This window comes from Sorghum bicolor, chromosome 10, assembly GCF_000003195.3.
Source record: "Sorghum bicolor cultivar BTx623 chromosome 10, Sorghum_bicolor_NCBIv3, whole genome shotgun sequence".
NCBI lineage: Eukaryota > Viridiplantae > Streptophyta > Magnoliopsida > Poales > Poaceae > Sorghum > Sorghum bicolor.
Window position 1 is genome coordinate 56,529,934 of NC_012879.2, and position 27,664 is coordinate 56,557,597.

Consider the following 27,664-nt stretch of genomic DNA (forward strand, 5'->3'; position numbering starts at 1 on the left):
ACTAGTATTTTATAAGACAAAGTTTGATTTTTGTGTGACGTCTCATACTAAATTACTATGTATTTATGTTACTATATTGCTATTGTAATCTTACCAATTATTATTATCTAATTAGAAGTGGTGTTGCCTATATTTGCTTTAAAACCTACATATTTTTTTGTTGTATTAATCTTTGCTAGAAAAATTCGGTTAGTTTGGTAAGAACCGGAACCGAACCGAAATAACCGAGAACCGAAATGCTCGGTTCCTAAATTTTTTTTAGAACCGATCGGTTCTTATATTCTAGGAACCGAATTTCATAAATAACCGAGAGAACCGAACCGAGAACCGAATGCCCACCCAACTGGTAGGTGCTTGCCGCGGGCAAAGGGCTCGACGAAGACTTGAACAGCTGGGACTAGGCCTGGCCCCGTTGCTGCAGACATATGGTCGAAACTCGCTCGAAACCACCTGGCCCGGCGGAAATGGCCGAATCGAGCGTCTAGCTCTCGAGACCCCCTGACACTCGGTCTCGGGCCAGGCGAGGGGAACAGGAGAAGAAAACCAAAGATGCGCTACTAGGCTGATTTCTCCTTCGTTTTTTTTTAACTTTTCTGCACGCGGCCCTCTGATTTGGTATAGAGAAGTTATAATTCTTGCCTCATTAATAACCATTTCTCTTGTATCCACTAGTGAAGCTTTTTTCCTTTTTGTCATTGTCATTGACCTAGAGGCTAGAGATAAATTATTTAGGTCTTTTTAAAGTTGTGCTCTAATTAATTTTATAATATTTTTATTTCACATAAATATGCCCTGAGAAAATTCTCCCAAATATTTAACATTTTCTTGTGATGTTAGAATGTTATTTTTTCTCATAACGTTGCAATAAATTTCTTTTAAACATGGAATATTTTGGTCAGAACCTACAACATATTCTTAGTGAAGCTAGAATATGCATGAAGTAGGACATCATTTTTATTTTTAATCAAGAATATCTCTTCTCAAGTTGGAACATTTTGTTTTAAACTATCACATTTTCCCTTGAATGTAGACACTTTTCCCAGTTTTGTGTATATATCTTATTTTAAGATAGAACACAAAAAAAATTGTAATTAATGTAAATACTACAATTCATTAGGATTATATTATGGTGAAATGTTATTTAAGGCTAGTGCATTAAAATTAATGTCAAGGAACCCTTAAATTTATAAAAAGTCAATTTAAATTAATCAAAATCCATATTACAGGCCTCAATCTTTTAACAATATATCAAATATTAAATAAAAATATCTAGTACAAATAAGTTATTTGGCAAAATCTAGTAAGATTATCAAAATATTAAATAAAAATATCTAGTAGAATATGGCAATAAAATATTTGGCAGAATCTAACAGGATTATTATATGTGTTTGGCACTGAGAAACATTTTAGATTCTTGGTAGAATCATTATAACGCTATCAAATGCCATAAAGAAAGAAACGTTTTCAGGAGAATCACTTGAAACCGATTCAACAATTCTTGTTTTTATACTGGTGTAATAAAAACACCCAAAATCTACTTTATCTACCCAAAATCTAGTTTATCATAATTCTAGTTCTAGATTCAAGAATCCACCTAACTAGCCAAACAGTTCCACAAAGTAATTCTTATTAATCATATAAATGTTTTTAAAGGAATACTGATCCAAAACATTTCTAAGAGAATCTAAATCCTGTCGCACAGGCCCCATTATCCATCCAATTCGGAAGAGCTTAGGCGCTGTTTAGTTTTCCACCCAAAATTTTTTTATCTATCCCATTGAATCTTTAGACACATGCATGAAACATTAAATGTACATAAAAAATAAACTAATTACACAGTTTGGTTGAAAATCGCGAGACGAATCTTTTAAGCTTAGTTATTCCATGATTAGCCTTAAGTGCTACAGTAACCCATATATGCTAATGACAGATTAATTATGCTTAATAGATTTGTCTTGCAGTTCCTGACGAGCTATGTAATTTGTTTTTTTATTAGTTTCTAAAAACCCCTCCCGACATCCTTTCGACATATCCGATGTGACACCCAAAAAATTTCATCTCCAATCTAAACAGGGCCTTAAGTTGTCTCCAACAGTATCCATACAGAAGATCCATTTTATGTATCAGGAGAGGCATAATTCAAATTTGGATATTCTCTCTCCTCGAGACTCATTTGCAAAGAGTGTTGTTTTTTAGGTTTTGTTAGAGAAGACTAAAAACAGATATAAAACCTTTTACATGTAGCGCTACCCAAAGGATAAATAGGTCTTGTATTTTGGATGACAATTGTTGGAGATAGTCTTACAAAGCCCATCCTCATTCTTTTCCCTAGGTTTATAATGGAAAATCGTGTGATCAATATTTACGCTCTAAGTAACGAATTATTCTATATATATGATTATCTCCACTATTAGCCAGCAGTACGTTTACAACTTACATGGCAAAACTTACTGTCAAAGAAAATGAAAAGAAAGAAGAGTGAAGCAGCTTACAAGCCCGCATTTCAAACATAGGGTCACAGAAGCAAAGGACACTGGAATGCGTGCTTTTACAGTGGTATAAACCTTACGGAAAGGGAGAGAGGTTAAGACGATTTCACTAATCTAATGTGATCCGCCGGATCTTGCAGACCAGATGGGCAGTAGGGAGGTCGAGCTGGCTTCCACCATCTGATTTGATCAGATCACGGACCTGGTCCCTCGGGGTGGAGACGCAGGCGTGGAAGGTAGACAGGAACGGAGGGATTGGCATCGAGAGCGCAGATAGGACATTGTTTAGGTACTCAATGTCGGCAGCGAGCTGCTGTGAACCTCGGTCGGTGATGTAGTGGATTCCTCGGAGCTGCTCCATGAACAAAGCAGTGGCACCCTCGGCGACCTGGTACATGGAAGCAGAGATGATAATCATCAATACTGAATGTTCCACCATCAACAGAAATGGTGCTACGAATTATGATTAAAAGATGGGAAGATTCAAAATAGCCTTCTATTCAATTGTCTCTTCCTAGATATAATGTGCAAATATAAGAACAAAAGAATGGCGACCTTTTGCGCTTTACAGGTACATAAGCAGAAAGATTTTGCGTTTATTACCTTAAAAATCCACTCAGTGGCAAAGAACTGGGCCTCGTCGTTGCCAGCTTCATTGCCTGAGATACCTTCCGCGAGTGGCTCCAGCTGCTGTGGTAAAGTGAGGAGATACTCCCCAACACTGGTCACATATGCTTGCGGGTAGGCACTGAAACTTGGAAGAGGAAGACCACCCTGTTCCTCCACGGATGACCAGATTGGAAGGCGTGCAACCTCACTGAGACGCTGCCGAACCTTAGATATGAGTACATCATAGACAAGTTCATTTACTGTGTCTGAGAAGGCTGCAACTCTTTGTGATGTGAGAGGAAGAGCATGGAACCGTGGATCTTTTGACTGTAACAAATAAATAAATATATAATGTTAGTAACATGAGGGCAACTAAATTTTATTTGGGTGGGAAAGTTGCAGGTTATGAGTAGGTTCTATGAACAGATCTGATTAACTAGTGATGTGGAGCAGAAGAGGCAAGTTAAAATTATTACTAGATCTCAGTTTCCTGTGAAACTAGATGTTCAAGATGTATCGCAAAATGTACTCCTTATATTTCTACACTGAAAAGGAACCAAACGTGTCATTTGTCTAGACTGCATAATTTTCATCCATCACAACTAATATGTATTTTGCAAAAATACAGACACATGGTGACTCAGGCCAACTAGAAATGATGCAATCTGGACTGTGGATCAAAGATCAGATAGCTCAGAACATGGTTCTATGAAAAAATGAGAAAGATTTGTTTATCAAGTTCTATCAGGTGATTATTGACTCCAGATCATGCATCACTATGCAATTTTCAATCAATATTCAGATGTACAGTTACAACTCAGAGACACAAGTACGACGTAACGTAACAGTAAATTCGAAAATTTAAAACAACAAAACCTACCTGTTCTAGTACAGTCAAGAGCTTCTTAGACTTGTCTGGCAGATCACTTAGGCGAATAGCTGCAATATCTAGTGCAGCCCTTCCAGCAAGAGGCAAGTCTGCATTCTCATCAATAGCTGCTGCAGGTGATTTATCCAGGCTTGAGCCAAAGCCAGAAACAGAAAAGTTTGTTCCAATCCTGGCAAGTGTAGCTCTTAAAGAAGCTTCAAAGACTGAGGTTCTGCTAGTTAGGCAATCAGCAACTGTAAGAATCTGCAAAGCACCTTGGACAATAGACCATTCTTCCTCTTCAGAAACATCCACCAATCGTTGCACTTCCTTTTTCTCTAAACCTGCATCTTTCTTCAAGGCATCACTATCCAGTCCACAGACTATCCTCAGGGACTTCAATGTTTCTTGGAGATTAGATATGTACTGCAGCATGACGTCATCAAGAGCCAGTACCAGTTCATCTGCCTCTGAACCACCAGTCAGACTAATGCATCTCTCGACAGCTGCCTCAAGAAGTACTATCATTTGTGGGATGGATTCCTCCATTCTACGGACAGTTTCGCTCAGCTCTATACCTTGTGCACCAACACCACGAGGGACGGCCCCACGGATGTCTATGCCTGCCATCTCAGCAGAGAGTATAGCACGCTCCATCTGCCCATACCTACATGACACCCAATAAAAAGACGTGCAGCACCAAACAATTATTATCATACATCAGTTGCATTGCATCAAAGAAATCTCGAATGCAGTTGGTAACGAGATGCAAAACAATGTTTTTCTTTGGTTATTGTGTTTGCATTGACCAACTGATTTAAGTTTTTACCTTGCTTTGAATGTATCATATGGGGAATAAATAGCTTTCAAAGTATTCAGCACAACTGCAAGATCTGATTCTGAAAATAAGTGCTGAATGTTCCTGGCAAAAGTACCAGTCATATTGTGCAGTTCAATTAGCGCTTGAAGATGCTTATTCTGCAACTTGGTACTTTTTGGTAAGTCACCTGATAGAACATCCAATATACCTGGGTACAGAGAAGAAAAACACAATTCACTGTTAGCCAAAAACAAGCAAGATTAAGCAACCAAACTAATAGCTTGTTCAAGCAGAATAATCTATGTGATAAAACCATGGGGTAGATGAAGGTCAATATGAAATTAATGAACAGTTTATGCATTACCTTTGGCAACAGATCTGGTTTCAGGAACAACATCCCCAGTTGCTATATTTACACGAGAGACAAAGCTTGAATTCAACTCACTCATGGTCTCAGTAAGAACTTTCGGTACTAGTGATTTGTATTCTTCCGGGAAAGCAGTCAAGCACCTGTGAGCATCACCATTTCCATTTTAGAGCATCCACAGGCTAAATTGCAGTTCTGATGGGGCAAAAGAAGTGCTCTCTTTTTTGGGTCTAAACAATGTGTTTTCTTCATTATGCCAGATATTACTTAGGGGATGCTTCTAAAAAATAACTTCTGCTTAACCACTTTACATCTAGTACTAGGCATATTTTAACTGAGAGCAAAGGAGGAGGAGATCACCATGAACATACCACTTCCACTCTTGTTCAAGGTAAAGCAGTGTCTCATCATAGAAATTAGGCAGCCAGCTAGAGAATGAGAGGCCACTAATGCTTTCGCCACTGAGCTTCTCCATGTCTACCCTGCTGGACCTTTGCTTTAGGTCAAAATCTTCCCAGAGTTTCTTTAGAGGCTTAACATGGATCTTAGTGTATTGCGCCTCCAGCGACTTGAACCTATCGATACGTATCAGTATACCACGAAGGTCTTGCACAGCATCAACCTTTCAAGTAAGAAACAGGTTCTGAGTAAAGTAGAGATGCTTTATGTAACAAATACAAACTACTCTTTTGTGGGGGATACCTTGCGATTAGAAAGTGCATCCACTAAACGAGGCTGCACCATTTCATCTAGCCTCTCTTCCAATACTTCAAGTTGTTTTCTAACATTTGCAAACTCGGCAACCTGAAAAAAAAAAACTTCTTATAAGCAAAACGAACAGGTTGTGTATGCAGCTCATAGTTTTTTGCAGGGAGTATGACACCTCTCCAACTGCTGACAAGCAATGTCTCATAGTTGCCAGTGTTTCTGCAGCTTTTGGAAGATTGCCACTAGAAAACACATCCTCAACACTCTGGCTCAACTGAGCTAACCCAGCAGCATCCTGTCATTCCATCAAACAAACTCTTAAAAATAATAAACAAAAATTTACCACATTAGTAAAACAATACTCCAGTGGTGTGTCATGGTCTGTAACTCTAGATAGACCTTACCTGCAATGTTGTGTATGCGGCTTCCATGCGCTGTTTCACAGTATCAATTCGCGCTAGTGCAGCTATTGATTCTGCGGATGAGCCCTCGGCCTGGTTGGAAATATAACCATGAATACTTTGTTAGTTGCCGCCTTGGCAAAAATGTGGCTGGAACAGAATACAGTATAACAAGATGGAGTGAGCTTGGGTAGAGGGATAGGCTGCAACCCCCGAGAGATTAGTTTAGTGTACAAGAAAGGTTCTCTAACGGTCACACCACTGAAGGGTAAGATTTTATTTTCCTTGCATCTTGTTGTATTGGAATTTTATCATCTGAAGTATGCAAATATTACTAGAACTCCATGGCTCTTTACTTTTTTTGGCAAGAAAAATAGAGTTTTATGCAGGTCGCCTCTGAATCCAAATGTCTGAATTGCTCTTAATTTTAACTCTGACATTAAGCTCAACGGCTCAAGTTTGTAAATACATAAAATGACAATATCCCAAATTAGTCTACATGGCAACTAATGCACTATGTCAGAGTGTAGCTTAGTTTCACAAACCCCGGAGGCCCGGAACATTTTGAGATCAACTTTTAACTAGTAGCAAAATGGCGCAATGAAACCTGAACATAAACTGTAAACGACTCAGTCGTGAATTTCGTACTACTTGTAAGCTACAATTGTACTCATGTCGTATCCAAGGCGAAGCCCACACAGATTAAAAAACGACTTAGTAGACACCGAATGTGAGATCCAGATCCATCTGAACTATACGTGCGAGAAGAAACTACGTGCGCTAAGCTGTTCCAGAGCTCCAGACAATCCGTCTCGATTTCGCGTAATAAAACGCACGGGAGTGAGTGAGATCCAGATCCAATAGGATCAAGCCACAGGGACGGAGGCGCGTACCAGGGAGAGGGACTGGAGGACGGAAGCGAGGTGGGAGCGTAGGGCGACGGCGTCGTCGCGGAGGCGTAGCGCGTCGCGGCATGCCAGCGGGACGCGGCGGAGGGCGTCGCCGCTGTCCCTCTCGAGCGCGGCCGCGGCGTCGTCGGCCGCGGAACGCAGGCGCTCCTCGGCGTCGGCGAGGAAGCGATCGAGAGGCTCCGACGGGTGCCGCGCGTCCAGCGCCGCGTTGATCCACCGCTTCGGGTCGAAGCCCTCCGCCCCGAACTCCGACGCGTCCACCACCACCATTTCCGATGCACGCCGGGAGACCGCACGGGCTCCCTTCACTGCCCTCTCTGTCTCGGCTCGTCGGATGCCTGCAGGGGACGGAGGCGTGTGGAGCTGTTATCTGTTTTGAAGGGCTTTGTACGTTTGAGTTTGGAGGAGTGCTGCCTGTCTTGGTGAAAAACCTTTTTTTCGTTCCCAATAGGATTTGTTTACGGAGCAACTAAAACAGCAATTCGTCGATAATTTATCTACATAGCTTAATAATATTTTTTACATTAAGGGAGTTGTTACAGTAATAAAATTTCTCTCACCTAATAACGTCTCTGTCTTGTTTATTTGGCTGATAAGTCATGACAGAAAGTATTGTTTGCTGATTTATTAAGCTCAAGCGAACAAAACAGGCTGACAAATCTACTGCTACGTGTTTCACCTACTCAATCAGAAACTCAGCACAAAACTGACCGAGCTAACGGTATGACAAGCGCTCAGGCCTTGTTTAGATGCGAAAAAATTTTATGTCCCTATTTCTGACACTCTAATGGGTTAAAAATAGCATGGCTAAGGACTAGTTTCGACCCCCCCCACCCCAAAAAAAAAAAATCCATTTTACTCCCGTTGTTAAACTTTATCAGCTTTCTCTCTATTGCCATTATATACCATGTCAAACATACTTACTAAATTAATAGCTTATTCGATACTCATGATGAATCTTTTATGAAACCTTTCGAGAGACAGGATTAAACACAAAACCTTCATTTTTAGGGTCATAGGATAGTTTTTATAGAATTCATTAGGAGTGCTATGTAGACCAAAATTCTGACGTAGGAGGGATATTTGTTTATCCTGTTCAAGTTGTTTTGCAGCTCATAATAGAGAGGCCATCTGCTCTCGGCAGAAAAGAACTATAGTGAGTATAATTTCATTTTCACAGGCATCAGCATTAGATACAAATTGTATGCTCAGTTCATACATGACAAAATGGCGCCAAGGGCCTACGAAGTGGAATATATAGCAAGGCTTAGCCTAAACCACAGTTGCCCGGCACATTAACATGCAAAAGAGCATACAATACAACTGATCACCATTCAATGACGATTAGTAATTTAGTCCTAGTTTCTTCATCAAAACAGCCAAATTCAGCCTCCGCGAGTCAGTCGGTACTACCCCCAGCGAAGAAGGGATCAGGAAGAGCAGCAGGATCCAACTCATAGAAGCCACAGAGCGTGCCACCCTTTTCTTTTGTCAGTTGGAAAGAAGGTATCCGGTGAGAAAACCGCAAGCCATCTTTTGTTGGCACCTCCAGGATAATCCTCTCAGTGTCTGGTCTGAATACAGTTCTGTAGCCATCTACCTGAGTCAGAAACAAGACTTTCGTGCTAGCTTCAGTGCGCGCAGTTATCACGCCAATGGCATATTCACAGACATCCTTGCTGGAAGGAACCCAGCCAGGTGACCAATTGCAGTAGATCGCCCAAATCTCCCCTACTTGTGGGTGAATTTCAAAGTGCCGCTTCGAATGGATCCCTACTACATGAGAGAATGCACCATTTGTGTCATACTCGATACTCCAGTAACGGATTTTAAATGTCCCACAGCTCACAGGTACGTCATGCTCTAACCACAGATTCTCCTGTTCTGATCGAGGGCATGCTTCCAGCCAAGTCAGGTGCACTCCAAACGGATCTTGATCAACTTGTGAAACCCAGCCATAGTATTTTGGAAGTTTATCAAAATCACTGTAAAGAGCCCATATCTGGCCTTGTTCAAACTTAGTATTCGACCGGCCTTCTTCAAAGTTGTAGAATACTGTTTTTGGATATGCCAAAATAATGGGGGAGCAGCAGCCTTGCAGAGCAGAAGAACCAGGCACACAAGAATCAAGAGTAACTGGTGGAAATGCTACGTCCAAGTTACTAGGAAGCGATATGGTATCTAGTTCAAGGAACCCACTAGGGACACCAACCTTCTCATTTCCTGTTCTGAAAAATGGGATACTGTGGGAAAACCGAAGTAGATCACTTGATGGTATAACAAATGATGATTTATCCTTTGCTTGTGCAAACAGACTTACAAAACTTTCAACCCTGACCAAGGGGATAACAGTGACACCAGCTTCCATTGTAAAGTTTGAAAGGACCTCCACCACTTCATACTCATAGGATCTATGATTGTCTGCATCTGAGATCCACTGCATACTCCAGCCCTTATAAAGAGCCCATACCTCACCCTTACTTGGATGTATTACATAAGAACCCTTTGTTCCACCTTCAGCCCATGAAACAATGTGAGAAAACATGAGGGGATGTTGTGACTCTTGTGTGCTTCCTAACTTAAAGTTCCCACAAGCCACAGGAAGTTCATTATAAGCACAATTGTCTTCATCATCATTCACTGCATAGTGTTCCAGCCAAGTGAACCGAACTCTGAAGTTCGTAGTATCAAGATGTCTAATTCTAGCATAATATCTTGGCATGGCATCAAAGTCATCATAAAGTGCCCATATCTGATTAACTGCAAACAGTTTGAAATCCCTACACTTACCGAAGTCAAAAAATTCCGAGTTAGGGTACGTGAAGCTCCCAGCATTGCAAGGCTTCCCAGCAGGTGTATCACAAGTTCTTTTATTGTTTCTTTTATTGCCTTCATTGACGGTACAACTTTTATCTTGATTATCTGACACTTCATTAGAATTGCAGGCAGCATTTGAGGACCAATCTTTGAGTGTCCGACTCTTTTTCTTTGGAGAGTTAAGGGTGTTGTTGGCATCAACACATGCCTTTCTCCTAAAACATCTCTGTGGAGTAGGGATTCCTGCAGCACCTGGCACTGCTGATGTATCCACCCCACTACTTAGGTTTTTCCCATCACCAAAATATACAGTGGTGTCCGTTTGCATCCTTCCATCTGTCCTATCGTTTCCATTTGGTGCAGATACTTTAGAAGGATTTGTTGCAGAAAATTCAACTCCTTTCTGACTTGTCTCTGTATGATCAACAATACCTTCAACACCTGGTTTTGAATTCATTTGTTCATCACATTGTGCTGCATTCGTCACAGGACCTGTCTCTCTGTTCTCTCTAGAAGAGAGATTTGTAGAACAGCCTTGTTGAGTGGGAAGACAACCCTGTTGCCTGTCATTATTTGCAGTTTTTGATGAGAATACAGAAGTCACATCCTTTGTACTTATCTTGTACGCAAAGAATTTTTGCCTGCAGTTCTGACAACGGATCTGAAGATTGAGTATGTCGCCATGATACTTATATTTTGTTTTACAGTGGATGCATGTGGTCCAAAATGTACACCCATCAGTGGGTGATGAACCTGATGGTCCATTTCTTGCTGTGCTACTTTTATTTGCATCAGTTTTGTTAATCGGCTCCGTAGTCTTCAGCGGTTGTGTAGCCTGCTTTGGCTGTGCGGCCCGTTCTGATACCTTGGCCAGATTAGGTTGTGTAGCCTGCTTTGGTTTTGCAGCCTGTTTCGGTTGTGTAGCCTGATTTGGTTGTGTAACCCGAGTTGGTTCTGCAGCCTGTGTCGGTCGTGTAGCCTGCTTTGGTGCAATTTTGAAAGCAACACTCCATTTTACATCATATACATATCGTCTTGTTTGATCAGCCAATGTTGAGTATGCTTCTGCAACAAACTTCAAAGCAGAATCTGCACTAGGATAACTGTTTTTATCAGGGTCAAGTAAGAGAACAAGCTTACAAAACTGCTTCCTTATGGCCATCTCATCCGCTGTCCCTTCTACTTGGAGAATTCCATAGAAGTCCAATATCCCATTTACCTTCGCTTCTGCTGCACAATGTACTTCACAGACAGTCAACAGCTGGGGTATGTTCTCGGCCTCTGGAAAAATCCTCTGTGCTTTAAGGGCAATCCTTTTAGCACCAGCAAAGTCTCTGTTTTCCAACTTCTTAGCAGCAATTTTCATGGCCTTCAAGGCCTCTTCTCTGTTGCACTCCATTGTACTGATTACCGAATTGGTTCCCAACATCAATCGCTGTCACACAAAATGTTACCCATACAATCCAGGCTCTTTCTTAAACCAACCAAAAAGTATATGAACACCTTGAAACTGTTCACTTCTCTCCTATGCAGATAGAGCCTATGGCGTGGCGTGGTCGGGTTAGAAGCAGAGATCACTGTGTAGGTGGCTAGTACAGACCATGCGCGTGGAGAGTCTTCCTGATGAAGCAGCCTGAGAGACAAGACAATCAGAAATCAGGGTAAAATAGTACTAGGAATTCTACATATTGCAATTCCAATATAAACAGACTTGATGAGTTTTTTTTTTAAAAAAAAAAACTTCTTTCCCTACCCACGCAGGATTCCAAAAAGAAGTTATCAACATAAGCGCACTCAAAGCGGCGCGACCGCTTCAGGTGCGGAGGCGGAGAAAAGCGCCGGGGAAGCGACGTGCCCCGCGAGGCAGACACTGCGCGGGAGGAGCTCGATTTGCGCAAGGGGAAGGCCGCGCTGGCTGGAGCTTGACTTGCGCGCTCGAGCGACCGCGCGGGAAGACAAATTGCTACGGGCGGCGGTAGGGGATAAAATCGGAAGACAGTGGACTGGGATAGGGTTGGGAAACGAGACCTGCGCCGCCGCCGGACATGGGGTCGAGCTCGTCGGCCTCCAGTCTTCTTCTGTGCAACTCACGTGCCGTGCCGTGCCGCGACTCCGTGCCCCGAGCTACACCCTCCCCTGCATCTCGTGGTCGCCACCCCGACCTCCGACGTCTTCTTGATGCGGCTGCGCTGCGCCGGCGGCGAGGGATCCTCCTGTGGGCGGCGGTGTGGAATGGGAGTCGAACAGAAAAGGGTGCGGGGGTGGGGCCGGGCCACCAGCACAAAGAAGGGAAGGAGTTGCACAAGACAAGAGGGCGGCGGTGCGCAACTTTGGGTTTCGACTTTCGCGGGTTTTGCACGCGGCCGCGCTAGGCCGGATCCGCCGCGAATTGATGCCGCTCGTCTTGGGCCAGCCTGTTGCTGCTGGGTTTCAGTTTGGACTTGTATATTTGTGGTGTGATGTTTTGTGAAGGAACGAGGGCCTTGTTTAGTTTCCAAAAATTTTACAAAAAATTTCAGATTTTTCGTCACATCGAATCTTTAGACGTATGTATGAAGTATTAAATATAGATGAAAATAAAAACTAATTGCATAGTTTAGTCGAAATTGACGAGACAAACCTTTTGAGCCTAGTTAGAGCATATCCAAGGGTTTTGCATTTAAGGTTTGCATTTGAGTAATTTGCCAAAAAAAGCTCCAAAAGAGGTATCCAACGGTTTTGCATTTGAAGTTTGCAATTTGGACAACTTGGCAAATGAGGGAGCAAACTTGGCAAAAATGCCAAGCTGTGGACGACTTTACAAACCCGATCGCATGAGCAAAGTCAGGCGCGAGGAAAGCGCGAGCACCTAGAGACCTTCTATATTTTTATTGTTTGCCAAGTCCAAATGTCAATTCCCTTGAAGATGATCTATTTTTATCTTTTGCATTTTGTTATGGAAGTTTGCAAATAGCAACAAATGCTAAGTCAATTTGCCAAAGTCTTTGGAGATGCTCTTAGTCTATAATTGAACAATATTTGTAAAATACAAAAAAAAATAGTACTATTTTTATTTTAAAAAATTTTTGGAAGTAAACAAGGCCGAGGATGGGGAAACGGAAGTCCAACACGTCGTTTTCTAAGTTGGGCTCAAAAGCCCATCACGGAACTGACCTGCTATGGGTCGGAGGAGAGCGCGTCCAGATGGTTCCAGAGGCTGGTGGTGGTGGGCCAAACGCGGAACTCCGCCACCGCCACGGCCTCGTGCGCAAGCGCAGCGCGTTGCCGTGAGCCGTGACGTAACCCTCCGTTGCCCACGATAAAAGCTCCACCCCCGACCCCGGCCCCCCGATTTCCCCTACGGACCAGTCTCCCCCCGATCGCAATCGCGAATTCGTCGCACCATCGGCACGCAGACGAACGAAGCAAGGCTCTCCCCATCGGCTCGTCAAGGTATGCGTTCCCTAGATTTGTTCCCTTCCTCTCTCGGTTTGTCTATATATATGCATGTATGGTCGATTCCCGATCTCGTCGATTCTCGGTTTCGCCTTCCGTACGAAGATTCGTTTAGATTGTTCATATGTTCTGTTGTGTTACCAGATTGATCGGATCAACTTGATCCAGTTATCTTCGCTCCTCCGATTAGATCCGTTTCTATTTCAGTATATATATACTAGTATAGTATCTAGGGTTCACACTGTTGACCGACTGGTTACTTGGAATTGATCCGTGCTGAGTTCAGTTGTTGCCGTCCATAAAGGCCCGTGCTATTGTCTGTTCTGAAACGAAATCCTGTAGATTTCTTAGGGTTAGTGTTCAATTCATCAAAAGGTTGATTAGTGAATTATCAAATTTGAGAGGGTTAAATCATTCTCATCATGTTGTCTCGAATGTAATCCCAAAGATATTATAGACTGTGTTTCGATTTGATGGATTGATTTGTGTATCATCTAAATCAACAAGGCTAAGTCATCAGTTCATAGAATCATGTTTAGGTTTCCGTTCAATAGACTAGTTTTATCAATATATAAAATTATAAGAAGGGTAGGGTAAATCACGTTGCCTCAAATGCCATCCTGTATGGTTTGGTTTCAATTCAATTAGTTTGGTTGATTAGGGTATGCTCTGGATTAAGATGGTTAAATCTTCCCTAGCATCTTCCCTGCCTATCCTTACTTGATCCGTTTCGGATATGTTGGAAGTACAGCGAGCTTATTTCATGTTGATAGTGACCCCTTTCAGATTATACTATTGAATATTGTATGTTTGCCACTTCTGTATGTTGAATTATCCTGCTAAATTAGCAATGGAATTAGCATATTGGCAATTGGTATGCATGGACCTAATCAGGACGGATGTGGTTATGTTAGTTTCAATTCATTGTCAATTCATTGTTCACCTGCGTTAGATATATATGATGATTTTTACGTGTAGTTCATAGTTCTTGAGTTTTGGATCTTTCTTATCTGATATATGCTTTCCTGTGCCTGTGCTTTATTGTGTCTTACCATGCGATTTTTGTCTATGCAGATGCAGATCTTTGTGAAGACCCTTACTGGCAAGACCATCACCCTCGAGGTTGAGTCCTCGGATACAATTGACAACGTCAAGGCAAAGATCCAAGACAAGGAGGGAATCCCGCCGGATCAGCAGCGTCTGATCTTTGCTGGCAAGCAGCTTGAGGATGGGCGGACGCTCGCTGATTATAATATCCAGAAGGAGTCTACCCTCCACCTCGTGCTCAGGCTTAGGGGTGGCATGCAGATCTTCGTCAAGACCCTCACCGGGAAGACTATCACTCTCGAGGTTGAGTCCTCTGATACAATCGACAATGTCAAGGCAAAGATTCAGGACAAAGAGGGAATCCCTCCAGACCAACAGCGCTTAATCTTCGCTGGCAAGCAGCTTGAGGATGGCCGTACCTTGGCTGACTACAATATTCAGAAGGAGTCCACCCTCCACCTTGTCCTTCGCCTCAGGGGAGGCATGCAGATCTTTGTTAAGACCTTGACTGGAAAGACCATCACGCTAGAGGTTGAGTCCTCGGACACGATCGACAATGTTAAGGCGAAGATTCAAGACAAGGAGGGCATTCCACCGGACCAGCAGCGCCTCATCTTTGCAGGGAAGCAGCTTGAGGACGGTCGCACCTTAGCTGACTACAACATTCAGAAAGAGTCCACCCTCCACCTCGTCCTTCGCCTCAGGGGAGGTATGCAGATCTTTGTCAAGACTCTGACTGGCAAGACCATCACACTTGAAGTCGAGTCTTCTGACACGATCGACAACGTGAAGGCAAAGATTCAAGACAAGGAGGGCATCCCACCAGACCAGCAGCGCCTCATCTTTGCTGGAAAGCAACTAGAAGATGGCCGCACTCTGGCCGACTACAATATCCAGAAGGAGTCCACCCTCCACTTGGTGCTCCGCCTCCGTGGTGGCATGCAAATCTTTGTGAAAACCCTGACTGGGAAGACCATCACGCTGGAGGTCGAGTCGTCTGACACCATTGACAATGTGAAGGCGAAGATCCAGGACAAGGAGGGCATCCCACCAGACCAGCAGCGCCTGATCTTTGCTGGTAAGCAGCTGGAGGATGGCCGCACGCTTGCAGACTACAATATCCAGAAGGAGTCCACGCTCCACCTGGTGCTGCGCCTCCGTGGTGGTCAGTGAAGTGAAGTTGTTCGCCCTGGTGGTTCACTGGGTGGTGTGCTCTTTTTAGTTGTCCTGGGTGTGTTTCCATACCGTGTGTTTCTACTGTGATGTCGAGTCCTGCAAACTTGAGCTGTGGTGCAGCAGCAGGTTAACTTGGTTTGCCTTAGCTATTTCTCTTTGATTGCCTGCTATGAAATTTACCTTGTGTTATCTGTGCATCTATTGGATACGTAACACTCAAAACTATTGGGTGGCCATCTGGCCGGATATATGTGATTTAGCATATGGTGATGTCTGAGGTCTTGGACTCTTGATGACAAATGCAATCCATGATTGTGTCGAAGGGAACCTTTTCTTGCAAACTTATTTGCTGACCAAGCTGGGGGATTATGCTTTCGATCTCAGGGATACTCTGCTGATACTCTAGATACGGCCTGCTTTCGATCTCAGGGATACTCTGCTGATACTCTAGATACGGCCTGCTAAAATTCTATAGAACTCTAAATTAGCACTCTCAGAAAACAGATATCATGTTAGAAACTGAGCGATATTAGGGTTAGAAACTAAGGGATATTAGGATTAGTTCGATATGGGGTGTCAGCACTCAGCAGCCAATGTTGTTTTTAATTGTTTGATTTGATTGTTTTTCCTATTTTTTTCTGAGTTTAACCATGTAGGACTATTCTCTTGTATTTAACTAATGTTTTCATACAGTTAGGCACTATCTGGTTCCTTGTTCGTTTATTAGAAGCCAATGAGCATGAAACAGTACAGTTCCACATGCTGATTTAACTCCTTTTTTACTCAAATTAATGTTTTGAGTTTAGATTTGAAACTTTACAGAGGCGTTATGCCATGGCAACGACATAAAAATTTCTAGCGAAACTGTTCGAGCACTTTCCTGAGCTTCCTGCCCGCCAGGAGCAAGGAGTGCAAGCAGGAGATGCTGATGCTCTGAGAACACGCAGGAGGCTTGGATTGTTGAGTTGGTTGCTGCACACTATTGTCGTTTCTTCTTTCTTCTGCCAAAATAATCTGATTTGGTTCCTTCTGCCCATAGTCAACACGAGATTAAAGTACCTTCAACTCTTGTTCCATTCCATTGTGTACCGCCCTATTCGCTTGAACTTATCAACACAGCTTATCAGTCATTATATAGTGTTTTTCTCTCATCACAAATCAGCGAACAATGCTAAGCAATAAATAAATATATGGCACTTCTGACTTTGGTCCATTTTAGTTTTGTCCAAAGTCCACTTCTGACTTTGACAAATTTCAGAAAAATAAATCAACATCCACAAATTCAAAAGTTTTCATGAATCCACAAGTTCAACTGGTTGTGCATTTATTTAGTTTACAGGTGTCAACATATTTTACCACAGATTTGGATCAAAATTAAGAAACTTGGCTTAAAAATAAAAGAATTAAATTCCTCGTTTGAGATTAAAGTACCTTCGACTCGGGGTTCCATTATGTTCCCTTTCTCAACAGATAGCTTAATTGAAATCAGAACTCTAGATTCGTCGTTTATATTTCAAAGACCACTCGGTTCTGTTCAAACCGAATGCCAGCAAGGCAGCAACAGATCCAAGAGGACGCAGACCAAACCAATGCATATATGAAATACTGCTAAATGCGCACAGAATCCCAATCCACATCGAACTGTACAAACCGCCAAACCGAATCGCAGCAAAGCATGTGACTGTTCACTTAAAACCGAATGCCAGCAACACATGTGACTGTTCACTTAAAATCGAAGTATACCCATGAAATTAGGAACCCCAAGTACTGAAACTACCAATTAGTAGCATACTACCATTAATCAACAAGCATAAGGATATCCATGTATGCAACTTTACTAGAGAGCAGTTTTAGACAGGTCCACAACTAAAAAACTTTTTATTATTCAGTCGACGATGGTGAACTCCTTATTGCGTATATGTGCTTTGTCTTGACCAAAGACTCCAAGTACCTCAAACATTACAAGATTCCACATATTTACATACACGCGAGCACAAGTGTGTATATAACAAAAACTTATCGATCTAGGCCCCACCCATGAAAAGAATTGCATGAGCACACAAAACTGGCTATCTACATGAACATGAAAAGCAAAACTAGCCTAGGGTCAGACCATTATTGGAAGCTATACAGATGTCACTGCCACGATACGTCTCTAGCATTCATAAACTGCCAGACCAGACGTCCACAACTCCATTGCTGAGAGCACACAAGAATGTCTCGTGGAAACAACCAAAGCTTTGACCGCAAATTGGCAGTGTGCTCTCATTCACTTGTTACCCTGGAAATTGCAAATTGGGTTAGTCAAGATAGCAGTGCATCAGGTCATAACCACAAATGAACAGGGAAAGTGGCAGAAGATTTACAGGAATGGAAGATGGCCACTCTGAGCTGATCCATGATTTTCCATGCCTTCGGATTTAACATGGTCCCCACCACCATAGCTATATGATGATAGCAACCTCCGCTGTAATCAGATAGTAAATTAGTCAGCATTTTGAAAAATAGCAGTGCAAGTGAAGAACAATTCAAGCACTATTGCCAAGTGTCATGTATAAAATGTAAAAATGCCATTATCAACATAATCATGCATTTTGAGGTTATTTCTTACACATAGAAGTATTTGTGATTGGAAATTTTACAGGTTAACATATTTTTAACAAAATTGTTAAAATTACGGGTCCTTAACTGCACTAATTAATAAGGCCAGGTAATGTCCATAATTGTTATGAAGCACATGATGGAATCTCAAGGAGTTACAGGGTGTTAAAATACCCATCGCAATAACTGGAACACAATCTGAAAGAGATCATTATCGTCAGTGAAGTTTTAAGAAGCACTAGGCACTCGGCAGACATACAGTGGCACCCAGCAAGTCTGCCTGAGTGGGCTTTGTGACCCATTTTTGAAACATTGAATTAGTCAGCATATAACTGTACTGGACAAAATCATGGCGAGCCTAATGGTAGTAATAACACAAAACAGGAATATCATCCATTTACATGACTAAAAGCTCCAAAAGTTTCCAGAGAGATCTGAGCAGATCAGAGGAATGAAGAAACCAAATAACTTACATGTTGCTCAAAGTCAGGACTCCTAAGGTTTGTGGAAAGATTTCTCATTAGTAGTAGTACCTGTGTATGCCAATCAACAGACCAATGGTCAATGTCAAATCACAACTCATATTAAATTAGCCAAATATTAACAATCCTAAGGACAATCAAGACTCCAAAAATTCTCAATCTTGAATGAAAAAGAATAGAAGACGCTTACAGGAATTCAAAGTTTAATAACATACTTCCTTTGATCACAAATACCGGGGTTTTTTTTTCATAATGTGGTGAGACCTTTTGACACTGACTATATTAGTTTGGAAACATGACAAATAATCTGTGATTTTTCCTTGAAAAGCACTTCCATAATATCATATTTGTATTTGATTATATAATCTTATTATAGTAATAAAAACATGATCATAGGTGCATCCATACCATACCTATTGGAAACCATGTTGTGCCCAAAAGCCAAGTATTTTTTTACCACAGGGAGAAATACTTGAATGTTCTTGTGAATAAAAACAAGCAGAAATGAAGACAATGAGAACTAGCTTTCTGATCTTTGGAGCTAAAAGAACCCAGCAGTTTTAATTTCAAGGACAGTAGGACCAAAGCAAAATTTTGGTGAAACTTAACTAACACCTTTGACCTTTCTGACATTATTTATGGAGTGCTCTCAGCTATATGAGCCCCCAGCTACATTAAATAAGAGCCAGGACTAGCCAAGATAGCAGCAGAAGCTAGAAAATAGAAACGATAGTTATGCACAGAAATTGTAAAAGCTTTGAAATGGGACACATAACAAACAAAGAAAGGCAAGATGCTTGTGAAATGCATGAAAAGAACCAAAAAGTAGAGCATATGAATAGAAGATGTACCGTTTCAACATCAATTGGATCCATCGCTTTTAACCTCTGCAAATGCCCGCTTGTATCAGGATCAAATATACTTCCTAGGAAGCTGTATACTCGGGCAAAATCTGGCATGGCTGCATGTGTAACCACAGAGAAGCAAAAGTGATAATTTGCAGTGAATGAAAAAATGCATTCACACTAAGAGATCTACTTTAAAGATACGATGATGTGTAACTAGCATGTAAGTTTATGTTGGAATCAAGGAGAGGTTCCAAGTGGAAGATATCAAACAGTAAGAATAATATCTACTCCTATTTTTTATGTTTGGACGGCATGGCTAGAAGGACAAGCCTAAGCCCCTGCAGCCCTCGAGGGGCTTGAGATTATTAAATTGGACATGTGACATGCACAGAACAATTGCAAGATAGATTTGCAGAGTGCATGCTGCAGAAGGGAGTGCTCACCACGGAGAGGTGGAACCACATTTTCTTGCTCAACTGCTTCAGAAGATGGCCAAGTACCGGATGGACTCTCTATGCTACTTGAACAGTTATTTGTTGCAACGGCTCCTGCACCAACAATATGTGAAAAGTTATAATTGCCTCCACAAGTCGTTTATTTTTGTATGCAGGTCACAATGATTACACGGTAACACAGACCTTGAACATGACCAGCACTAAAAGGTTGAGCAAGAGTATTGTCCCAGGAAGGCACCGCCACATTTGCATTTGTGTTTCTCACAGTAGCAGTATCCATAGGCATGACAGAACCTTGCTCCTTCTGGGTAGGTTGTTGTTGTGATAAAATTGCTTGAGAAACTGCGGGATCTAAATAAATCCAGTCATCACTCATTAACTAGAAAAAAAATCATGCCAAACAGTTAGGTCCTTGAATAATACAAACCATTTTTAGATGCCTTCTGTGGATATGGATGAGCTGCCTTTCGTTTTGGCCTGGGTGGGGGCAGATGCTCGCCCGTACCATTCTTCTGAACCTTCAAGAAGTACTTCTGTGCATGGCTCCTAATCTGTCAAAGGAACATTTTTTAAAAGATTGAGGACATTATAAAGCCTAATCTGTCAAAGGAACATCTTTTTAAAGATTGAGGAAATTATAAAGCATAGATGGATTACGAAGTAATTATTGCAGAATGCCTGTAGCTAAAGATCACAAGCAATTTGAGAACTATCATTAAGGACTTAAGATGTCTATGGATACCTGTATGACAGTCTTTGAGCCAACATATGCTTCAATTTTCTTCCAATCACGATCAAAACTACAACAAAGAAACAAAAAAAAAATGAATTTGAGAAATGTCATTAAATCATTCCAGTTCTCACGGTAGCATCACTAACAATTTACAAAGGAAAAAGGCTATAGATACTTAAATACATGGATATGTTTGATTCATTTATCTAACCTTGCCTAGCCTGGCTAGAGTTCAAAGAAAAACTTTGCAACGGGAGGACATCCTTAATCGTCCACTGGCACCCTTTAAAAGGTTCCAATGAACTGGGATTGAACAACATCCAAATGTCCCATTGTAATATCTAAGTGCAGTCTGGAAGGACATCCTCTATGCCAGATTGGAAAAACTAATCACCGTGTACTGACCTAAACACAACACCCTACTCACAAGAAAAAAAAAAGTGCATCAACTTATGCCTCAACAAACCGATAAAAAGCCAAGATTCAGGTAGCCCCGATGATGAACATAGGTGCCGGTGTGACCACTGTGATATCTAACATGGAAATGAACATTGGTGCCCCCAACAATGACCACTGTGATATCTAACAGTTTCGACAGGAACCTTCTCCATCAAATTGGACCCAGACAAAACCAATACGATCGCCCCCATTTAGAAGCAGCTCGTAAAACTAGCCAAATTTAGCATTTGCAGGAGCCGAGGGCAGGGGACAAAATCCAACCACGCAACGGAGCAAGTAACTGCTAGTCCGCTACCGCTCTACTAACCCCGAATCGGGGACAGGGGTATCGGGGGGCACTCACAGCTGCAGGGCCTCGAGGAACTTATCGTGCTCCGGCTCCGTCCAGCTCTCCCGCGACTTGGTGATGGTGTACGGCTTCCTGACCTTCCGAACCTCCTCCCCCGCCGCGGGCGGGACCGGGACCGCCATCGGCGGCGGCGCCATCACCGCCGCTGCCGCAGCCGCCCCGCGCACCTGCTTCTTCCCTCCTCCGCCGCCTCCCTCGTCCCCGCCTCCGCCTCCGCCGGCGACGGCGGCGGCGGTGTCGAGCGGCTTCGGCGTGGTGCTCATCGAAACCATCAGCCGGTGGCGCGCCGGAGTGGGGCTAGGGTTTTGCCTGCGCGCGCGTGTGTGTTCTCTCGGGCGAGTGGTGAGTCGTCGAGGGCTCGAGTTGGTTTGGTTGGTTGGCTGGAGCCGGAGCTGGAGCTGGAGCCGGAGCTGCTGAAGAAATTGGAAATGGGCCGCTGCGGACGGACACGGACCTGCGGTTGCGTTGCGTGCGTGATGTGGGGGGGTGTGGATGTTTCGGGGCGGTTCGTTTTCTTTTCTTTTCGCTCCCTCGCGTCGCGTGTGGACACAGGCGCCCCGTCGAGACGCTGCCCGGGTGGGCCCGCTGGCCGGTGCCTCGGGAACGGGCGCTGCGTGGTTGGGTTTCCGTGCCGACTCTGATGATGACGACTGCTGCTGAGTGGCTCACGCTGCCGGCGCCGCGGCACGGGCCGGCGGGCCGCACGTCTCCCCCGCCGGTGCGCCGCGGGCTGCCGTGGACGGTGGACTCACCACTGGCGGCCGCGGTGGGTGATGAATGGTGACCTGATGAATGATGATGACGACGACGACGAAGGCCAGGTCTTTGATGCTGTGCTTCAGTGCTTGTGCCGGTTGACCGCGACCAATGTTTTCTGATCACTAACAACATTTCTATCTCTAAATAAGCTTATTATTATAATAGATTTTAAGATCTATCTAATAATACTAATTATATATTATAAGTATTAGTATTTCTTATATATATTTGGTCAAATTTAAATACGTTTGGCTTCTAGGGAAATAGGAACAATGACTATAAAGGACGGCGAGAGTACTTTCGTAGAATCTATTTCTGAGTTACGTATAATATTTTTTTTTCTTTTTCTCCTCTCAAATTTGAGTACATTTGGCTTCTAGGGAAATAAGAATAATAGCTAAAAAGGATGGAGAGAGTACTTTTATAGAATCTATTTCTAAGTTACATATAATATTTTTTTTTCTTTTTTCTCCTCTCATCTTTCATCCTCAACCACCACATTGAGTCTCCTTGTCTCCTTGCATGCCCTTTCCACCGTCATTAGTCTCGGAGGTTGAGGTCCAGGCAGAGGGATGATAACCTATGAGAGGGCGAGGTTCGAGCTAGCGAGACAAGCTCCATGTAGGAGGCCGAGCCCCCTCATCTCCTCGTAGTAGGGTGAACTCTACCGCTCATGAGGAAGGCTGTTGAGAGGACACAAAGAGAGAAGGTGCGGGAGAGGTTGTGCTTACAAGAAGGACGTGGTCGTGGCAGATGTGACAAGATGATGGGCTCTAGCAGAGGGCACCAGGGAGGATGTGTCAATAGAGGAGGCAACAGAGAGAGCATAGCTCGAGCAAGAGGGTGAGCCAAAGACCCAGATACAAAAGCGGTGTGCAGATCTAAGGCTAGCAATGTTATGATATACTCGAGTGGGACGACGTAAGCAGGATATGTATTGGAGTTGAAGAGGATACAAACTTTGACACCTATAAAGCAACATGCATCCAATCTATTTACTACTAGTGCTATGCCCGAATGAATAATAAACCTCATTGCAATAACACACAAATAAATTCTAAGATGTTCACTATAGAGCTCAAGCAACCTCTGCTGTGTTACTATGATATAAATTTGATCACTTATGTTAAGTTATCAAATCACGTCAACAATGGCGCATATTGACTACTACTCCCTCCCCTCAAAATAAATCTCAATCCCTAAGAGCCAAATAATTTAAAGTTGGACTATATTTATATAAAAATACTAACATTTATGATACTATCATTATATTAACTATAAAATATATTTTTAGCAAACTTAGAGATGTAAATATTGATATTCTTCTATATATTTGATTAAATTTGAAAAAAAATGACTTATCCGAAACGGAGTTTCTATTTATCATTCGGTTGTTTTTTTTTTCTTAATCATTCACTTTTCTGTGGCTGCCTTTTTGTTGAGATTCGTGTTTTCTGAGTCCTTGTTTTTTATTGTTGGGTCACTTTTCCGTGAACAGGCTGTTTGGTTTGTGTTTTGGGCCCATTTTTTATTTGTGTCTCTTGAGGCACTCGCGATTCGGCTGAGTAGAGAATGGTTTCGTCATTTTTCAAAAAAAACGAAGTGCGCCTGTTTTTGTCAGTGGAAAAGCAGGCGTACCAGGCACGGACGCGAGTGCCGGCTCTGGTCGCCGGAGCCGTACGCGGAGGCCAAGGCGGGGGGCGGGCGTGGGGGCGGAGGTGATTTGGCGACGGAGGTGGCGTACCCAGAGGCTATTGCGGTATGCTCATCTCCTGTCCCTTTTTGTTTCTGTACTCGTAGGAGATGGGGATCGTCGTCCTCACCTCATCTGCGAGGTGTGGTTGTCGCCCGTCGCCACAGTTGTGGCCTGTGTGCTTCTTCCTTGTTTTCAATCTTACTCCCCTCTATAGCAGTGTTCCTCACCTGAATCTCAATCCCTTTTTATAGTATTTTTTTTGCTGTGTACAGGATGTCGCCGATGGGTGGATTGGGCTGCTCCGCCCAACAGGTTTGAATCTGAAGACTAGTTTGTGATTTACCCTCATGCGATTCAGTTTCCCCATCTTTTTGTAGGTTCATGTGTTAGCGTCTCCAGTATTAGTTGTCATTCTTCGTTTCAGTTCTGAGCCCTTTCTATTTTTTGTTAATAGCAGTTAAGCCTGTGTTTTGTCTAAATGTTCATTTTTCGACCAATTAAATAATTTTTTTGTGCCTGAAATTAGTTGTTAACCTCTTATGAAAAATGAGCAGGTAGGTAAAAGCTTATTCATTGTTTTGTTGTATTACCGATGAAAAAGTTGTGTGCAGCGTCCTCTTTGTTGTTCGTTAGTAGCAGTTAAGTTGCCGAGTAAGAGCTATTTTGAGTCAGCTCTTTAGACACTGACCATCTTGTTGTTGAATATGCTATTTCAGCAATTGCTTCACATGAAGCTTCACATTGCCATTCCCTGTGTGTGAATACTATTTTTTTGTTATTATTTTTTATGATATCTGTAGATAATTACACTATTAAATCTTAGAGTTTTCTATTTTTGAATTTCAGATTGATGTGAGATCTGTTGTGCGTCTAACTCTGATATCTTCTGATAGATTTTTTGTTTCTTCCATTGCAGGTTCTAGATCGTGGAGAGAAGATTGAGTTGCTTGTCAACAAGACTGAGAATATGCGGTCACAGGTTTTCATGCATTCCTTTTTATCCCGCTGTTGTAGTGCTCCACTGGATGTTGAGTTTTATCATCAAAAATATATTTAGTTTTGTCATGAAATAAATCTTTTGGTTTTACCATTATATGATCTGTAGTTTGTCTATTCAGTTTTATGTATCATGCTTTTTATTATTTTGAGTTGTCTGAAATTAATATCAGGTTTAGTTTAGCATAACCTATTTTTACAGTATGTTGATTAATTATCTTTGTCATCTTTTTTCAGCTTGCGTACTTTGCTTACATGTAAATTTCAGAGAGTTTAGTTTTCTCATGAAATACATATTTTAGTTTTGCCATGAATCAAATCTTTTTGGTTTTACAATTAGATGTTCTGTAGTTTGGCCATTTAGTTTTATGTAGCATGCTTGTGAAATTAATATCAGGGTTAGTTTAGTATAACTTATTTTTCCAGTATTGTTGTTTAATATTCTTTCTTTGAGGTTTTCTTTTTCTCTAAATGAGTATTTTACTTTTATTTTTGTGCAGGATTATCTTTCTGCTACGCATATCAAGGTAATGCAGGAATTTGTTGAGTTCTGTAAATCAAAGGTGTGTTTTTTTGGAAAATTATATTTTGTCAGAACATTTTTGGTTTTTTACATATGTTCACATAATCTGTATCATATTATACTTTTATAGATATCGAATCAGGATAACAATCTATCTCATCACTTGAAGAAAAATCTTAATACAGTAAAGGAGGTAATTGCTTCACACTCATACTATTTATGTTTAGTACGATATCATGGTTGTACTTGTCTCTTGTAATTTCTAACAATAAATTTTTTTCTGTTTTTATTGAAGGACCGTACTGATTCATATAATTTCAAGGAAAAGCTTATCCTCTATTTTGGTGATTACTTGCCTGCAAAAGTAAATATTTTTAGTTAATTATTTTTTTGTTTGATATATTTTCTATTGGATTTTGTGTTTGATTTTCTTATGTTCTTCGTTTTAGGTGATTAATGAATTATGCGCACTTGTCCACGACAATTCATACGGCAAGTGCACTTTTTGTGCTATGCCTACTGAGAGTTTAGTTCTTAGTGTACTACAAATTTTAGTAGATGCTGGGTCTAAAATAGGTGAGATAGCAGACAAGAATGCTCATGTTTTTGCAAACAAAATATCAAACCCAACCAAGGATGATCATGATGAGGCTGATACGACAATGCACAAATCCGCAAAAGGTTTTTTTTGTTATCTTTTTGTTTTTTTCCTTTTATGCTCTACATATATTGGTTTTTTATTATATGTTCCTATCTTTTTTAGGGAATACACATACATCTATGGTATTCCACAGTGGAAGAATTGATAAAGAGAATTTTATATCCAGTAGAGAGGCAACACATAACAATGGAGCCGCACATCCCGATAAGAATGAATGTATGAACAAATCTCCTCCTACAGACACCCAGGTAATCTAGAAATTTTAGAATTCTCTTGTTCTTTATTCTTTTTGCTCCCTTTTTTATTGATGCATATTTTTTGTATTTTTAGAATCAAACTAAAACCAAAGATGCTTTTGATAATTTGATGGTCAAAGTGAAGAACATCATTTCGGTTTTGGACACTCCAATAGTTATGAATAATAACTCTTGTTATAGAACAGAGTTTTTTTCCCAGCCAGGTTGTTTTTCTATCATATTTTTTTACCAGTCTATTTATTGCTGTTTTTTTGTATTTAATAGCTTTTTTATATAGAAACTTTTAACCCAATGAACAAGAGGATTAAGCTTGAACGGCCAATTTCTCACATGAGTGCACCTGCAAGTCATGACCATGTCAATGTAGTAATTGATGTTGATGAAATACAGAATAAAGATTTTACATCTCACGAAAGTTCTCGTCAGAATGCTAAGGTAACATATATTTTAATCATGTCTTCTCTTTCTTTCATTTGACAAAACAGAGGGTAATCTTTGTTGCATCTGTTAAATTATTAGCCTTTTTATCTAAATTATTTAGTGCATGTTTCATTGTCATTTAAATCTTGTTTTTATGAATTTTCAATTTTAGTGTTTATTTAAATTTTTTTGCAGGTCTCATGTGATCAGATATACAACAGGAAGAACTTCCCTTCTTCTGAAATCAGAAAAAAGGTCGACACAGGAGGAGTCAATTTTGTGGGAAATAAACCAATCAATATGAGCACTAAGACCATCACAATTGGTACTCCACAATGTAGTACTGAAGCAACATCTCAGTTTCATGTAACTGATGAAGAAAGGCGTTACTATGACATATTTTGTGGTCTTGCACGTAGCCAATGGAAGTGGTATGTTTTAGTTGAATTGTACTATATTTTTTATGGCCTTTTCTTGTTTATCATTGTACCCACATTTTTGTTTTAAAGGTATGTATTTTTTTTTTCAGCTTTCCTGCTGTCAAATTTCTCAAGACAAGCGTAACATATTCTTCTTTTGGAGAATCAGTTGAGCCCAAAGGACTGGTTGACAATTTTTTTATTGCTGGTTGTTGTCGCAAAATGTTTGAGGATCATCACCCAAGGCGCTCAAAGAAACACTATTTCTATCCTCATGTTGGGGTATGTTTTTTTTGCTATTTATTTTCCTTACTTACTTTTATTTAAAGTTGCATTTTTTTTCCTTAGGGATGTTTGT

General features: G+C 41.5%; 5 protein-coding genes and 1 long non-coding RNA gene across 7 annotated transcripts; 3 read left to right on the plus strand and 3 right to left on the minus strand.

Annotated features, from left to right (window-relative positions):
* On the minus strand, positions 2,362–7,564 carry LOC8083189 (conserved oligomeric Golgi complex subunit 7). Its single transcript, XM_002438787.2, has 10 exons — positions 7,156–7,564; positions 6,266–6,355; positions 6,037–6,156; positions 5,856–5,957; positions 5,525–5,775; positions 5,151–5,296; positions 4,796–4,994; positions 3,979–4,633; positions 3,093–3,425; positions 2,362–2,877 (listed from the first exon to the last, which is right to left on the minus strand). Exons 1-10 carry the CDS (start codon positions 7,441–7,443, stop codon positions 2,599–2,601), a joined length of 2,463 nt encoding a protein of 820 aa, XP_002438832.1. The 5' UTR covers positions 7,444–7,564; the 3' UTR covers positions 2,362–2,598.
* Positions 8,326–12,384, minus strand: LOC8083190. The gene is made up of 2 exons (XM_002438788.2): positions 12,019–12,384; positions 8,326–11,623 (listed from the first exon to the last, which is right to left on the minus strand). The coding sequence occupies exon 2, from the start codon at positions 11,417–11,419 to the stop codon at positions 8,573–8,575; it is 2,847 nt and encodes a 948-aa protein (XP_002438833.2). The 5' UTR covers positions 11,420–11,623; positions 12,019–12,384; the 3' UTR covers positions 8,326–8,572.
* Positions 13,189–15,925, plus strand: LOC110430987 (polyubiquitin). The gene is made up of 2 exons (XM_021449345.1): positions 13,189–13,422; positions 14,500–15,925. The coding sequence occupies exon 2, from the start codon at positions 14,500–14,502 to the stop codon at positions 15,643–15,645; it is 1,146 nt and encodes a 381-aa protein (XP_021305020.1). The 5' UTR covers positions 13,189–13,422; the 3' UTR covers positions 15,646–15,925.
* LOC8083191 (protein REVEILLE 6) lies at positions 17,497–22,065 on the minus strand. 2 transcript variants are annotated; one of them, XM_021449346.1, is made up of 9 exons: positions 21,570–22,065; positions 20,777–20,834; positions 20,462–20,585; positions 20,218–20,376; positions 20,023–20,127; positions 19,583–19,692; positions 18,723–18,782; positions 18,015–18,115; positions 17,497–17,929 (listed from the first exon to the last, which is right to left on the minus strand). In XM_021449346.1, exons 1-9 carry the CDS (start codon positions 21,845–21,847, stop codon positions 17,914–17,916), a joined length of 1,011 nt encoding a protein of 336 aa, XP_021305021.1. In that variant the 5' UTR covers positions 21,848–22,065; the 3' UTR covers positions 17,497–17,913. The 2 variants fall into 2 exon arrangements, with proteins under 2 accessions (XP_021305021.1, XP_002438834.2); XM_002438789.2 differs by having other exon boundaries at positions 20,218–20,385; positions 21,570–22,064.
* On the plus strand, positions 25,547–25,902 carry LOC110430971. Its single transcript, XR_002448411.1, has 3 exons — positions 25,547–25,589; positions 25,680–25,742; positions 25,845–25,902. It is a non-coding gene; the product is annotated as an uncharacterized LOC110430971 (long non-coding RNA).
* Positions 26,212–27,451, plus strand: LOC8083192. The gene is made up of 6 exons (XM_002437379.2): positions 26,212–26,230; positions 26,313–26,458; positions 26,541–26,670; positions 26,745–26,902; positions 27,083–27,318; positions 27,397–27,451. The coding sequence occupies exons 1-6, from the start codon at positions 26,212–26,214 to the stop codon at positions 27,449–27,451; spliced, it is 744 nt and encodes a 247-aa protein (XP_002437424.2).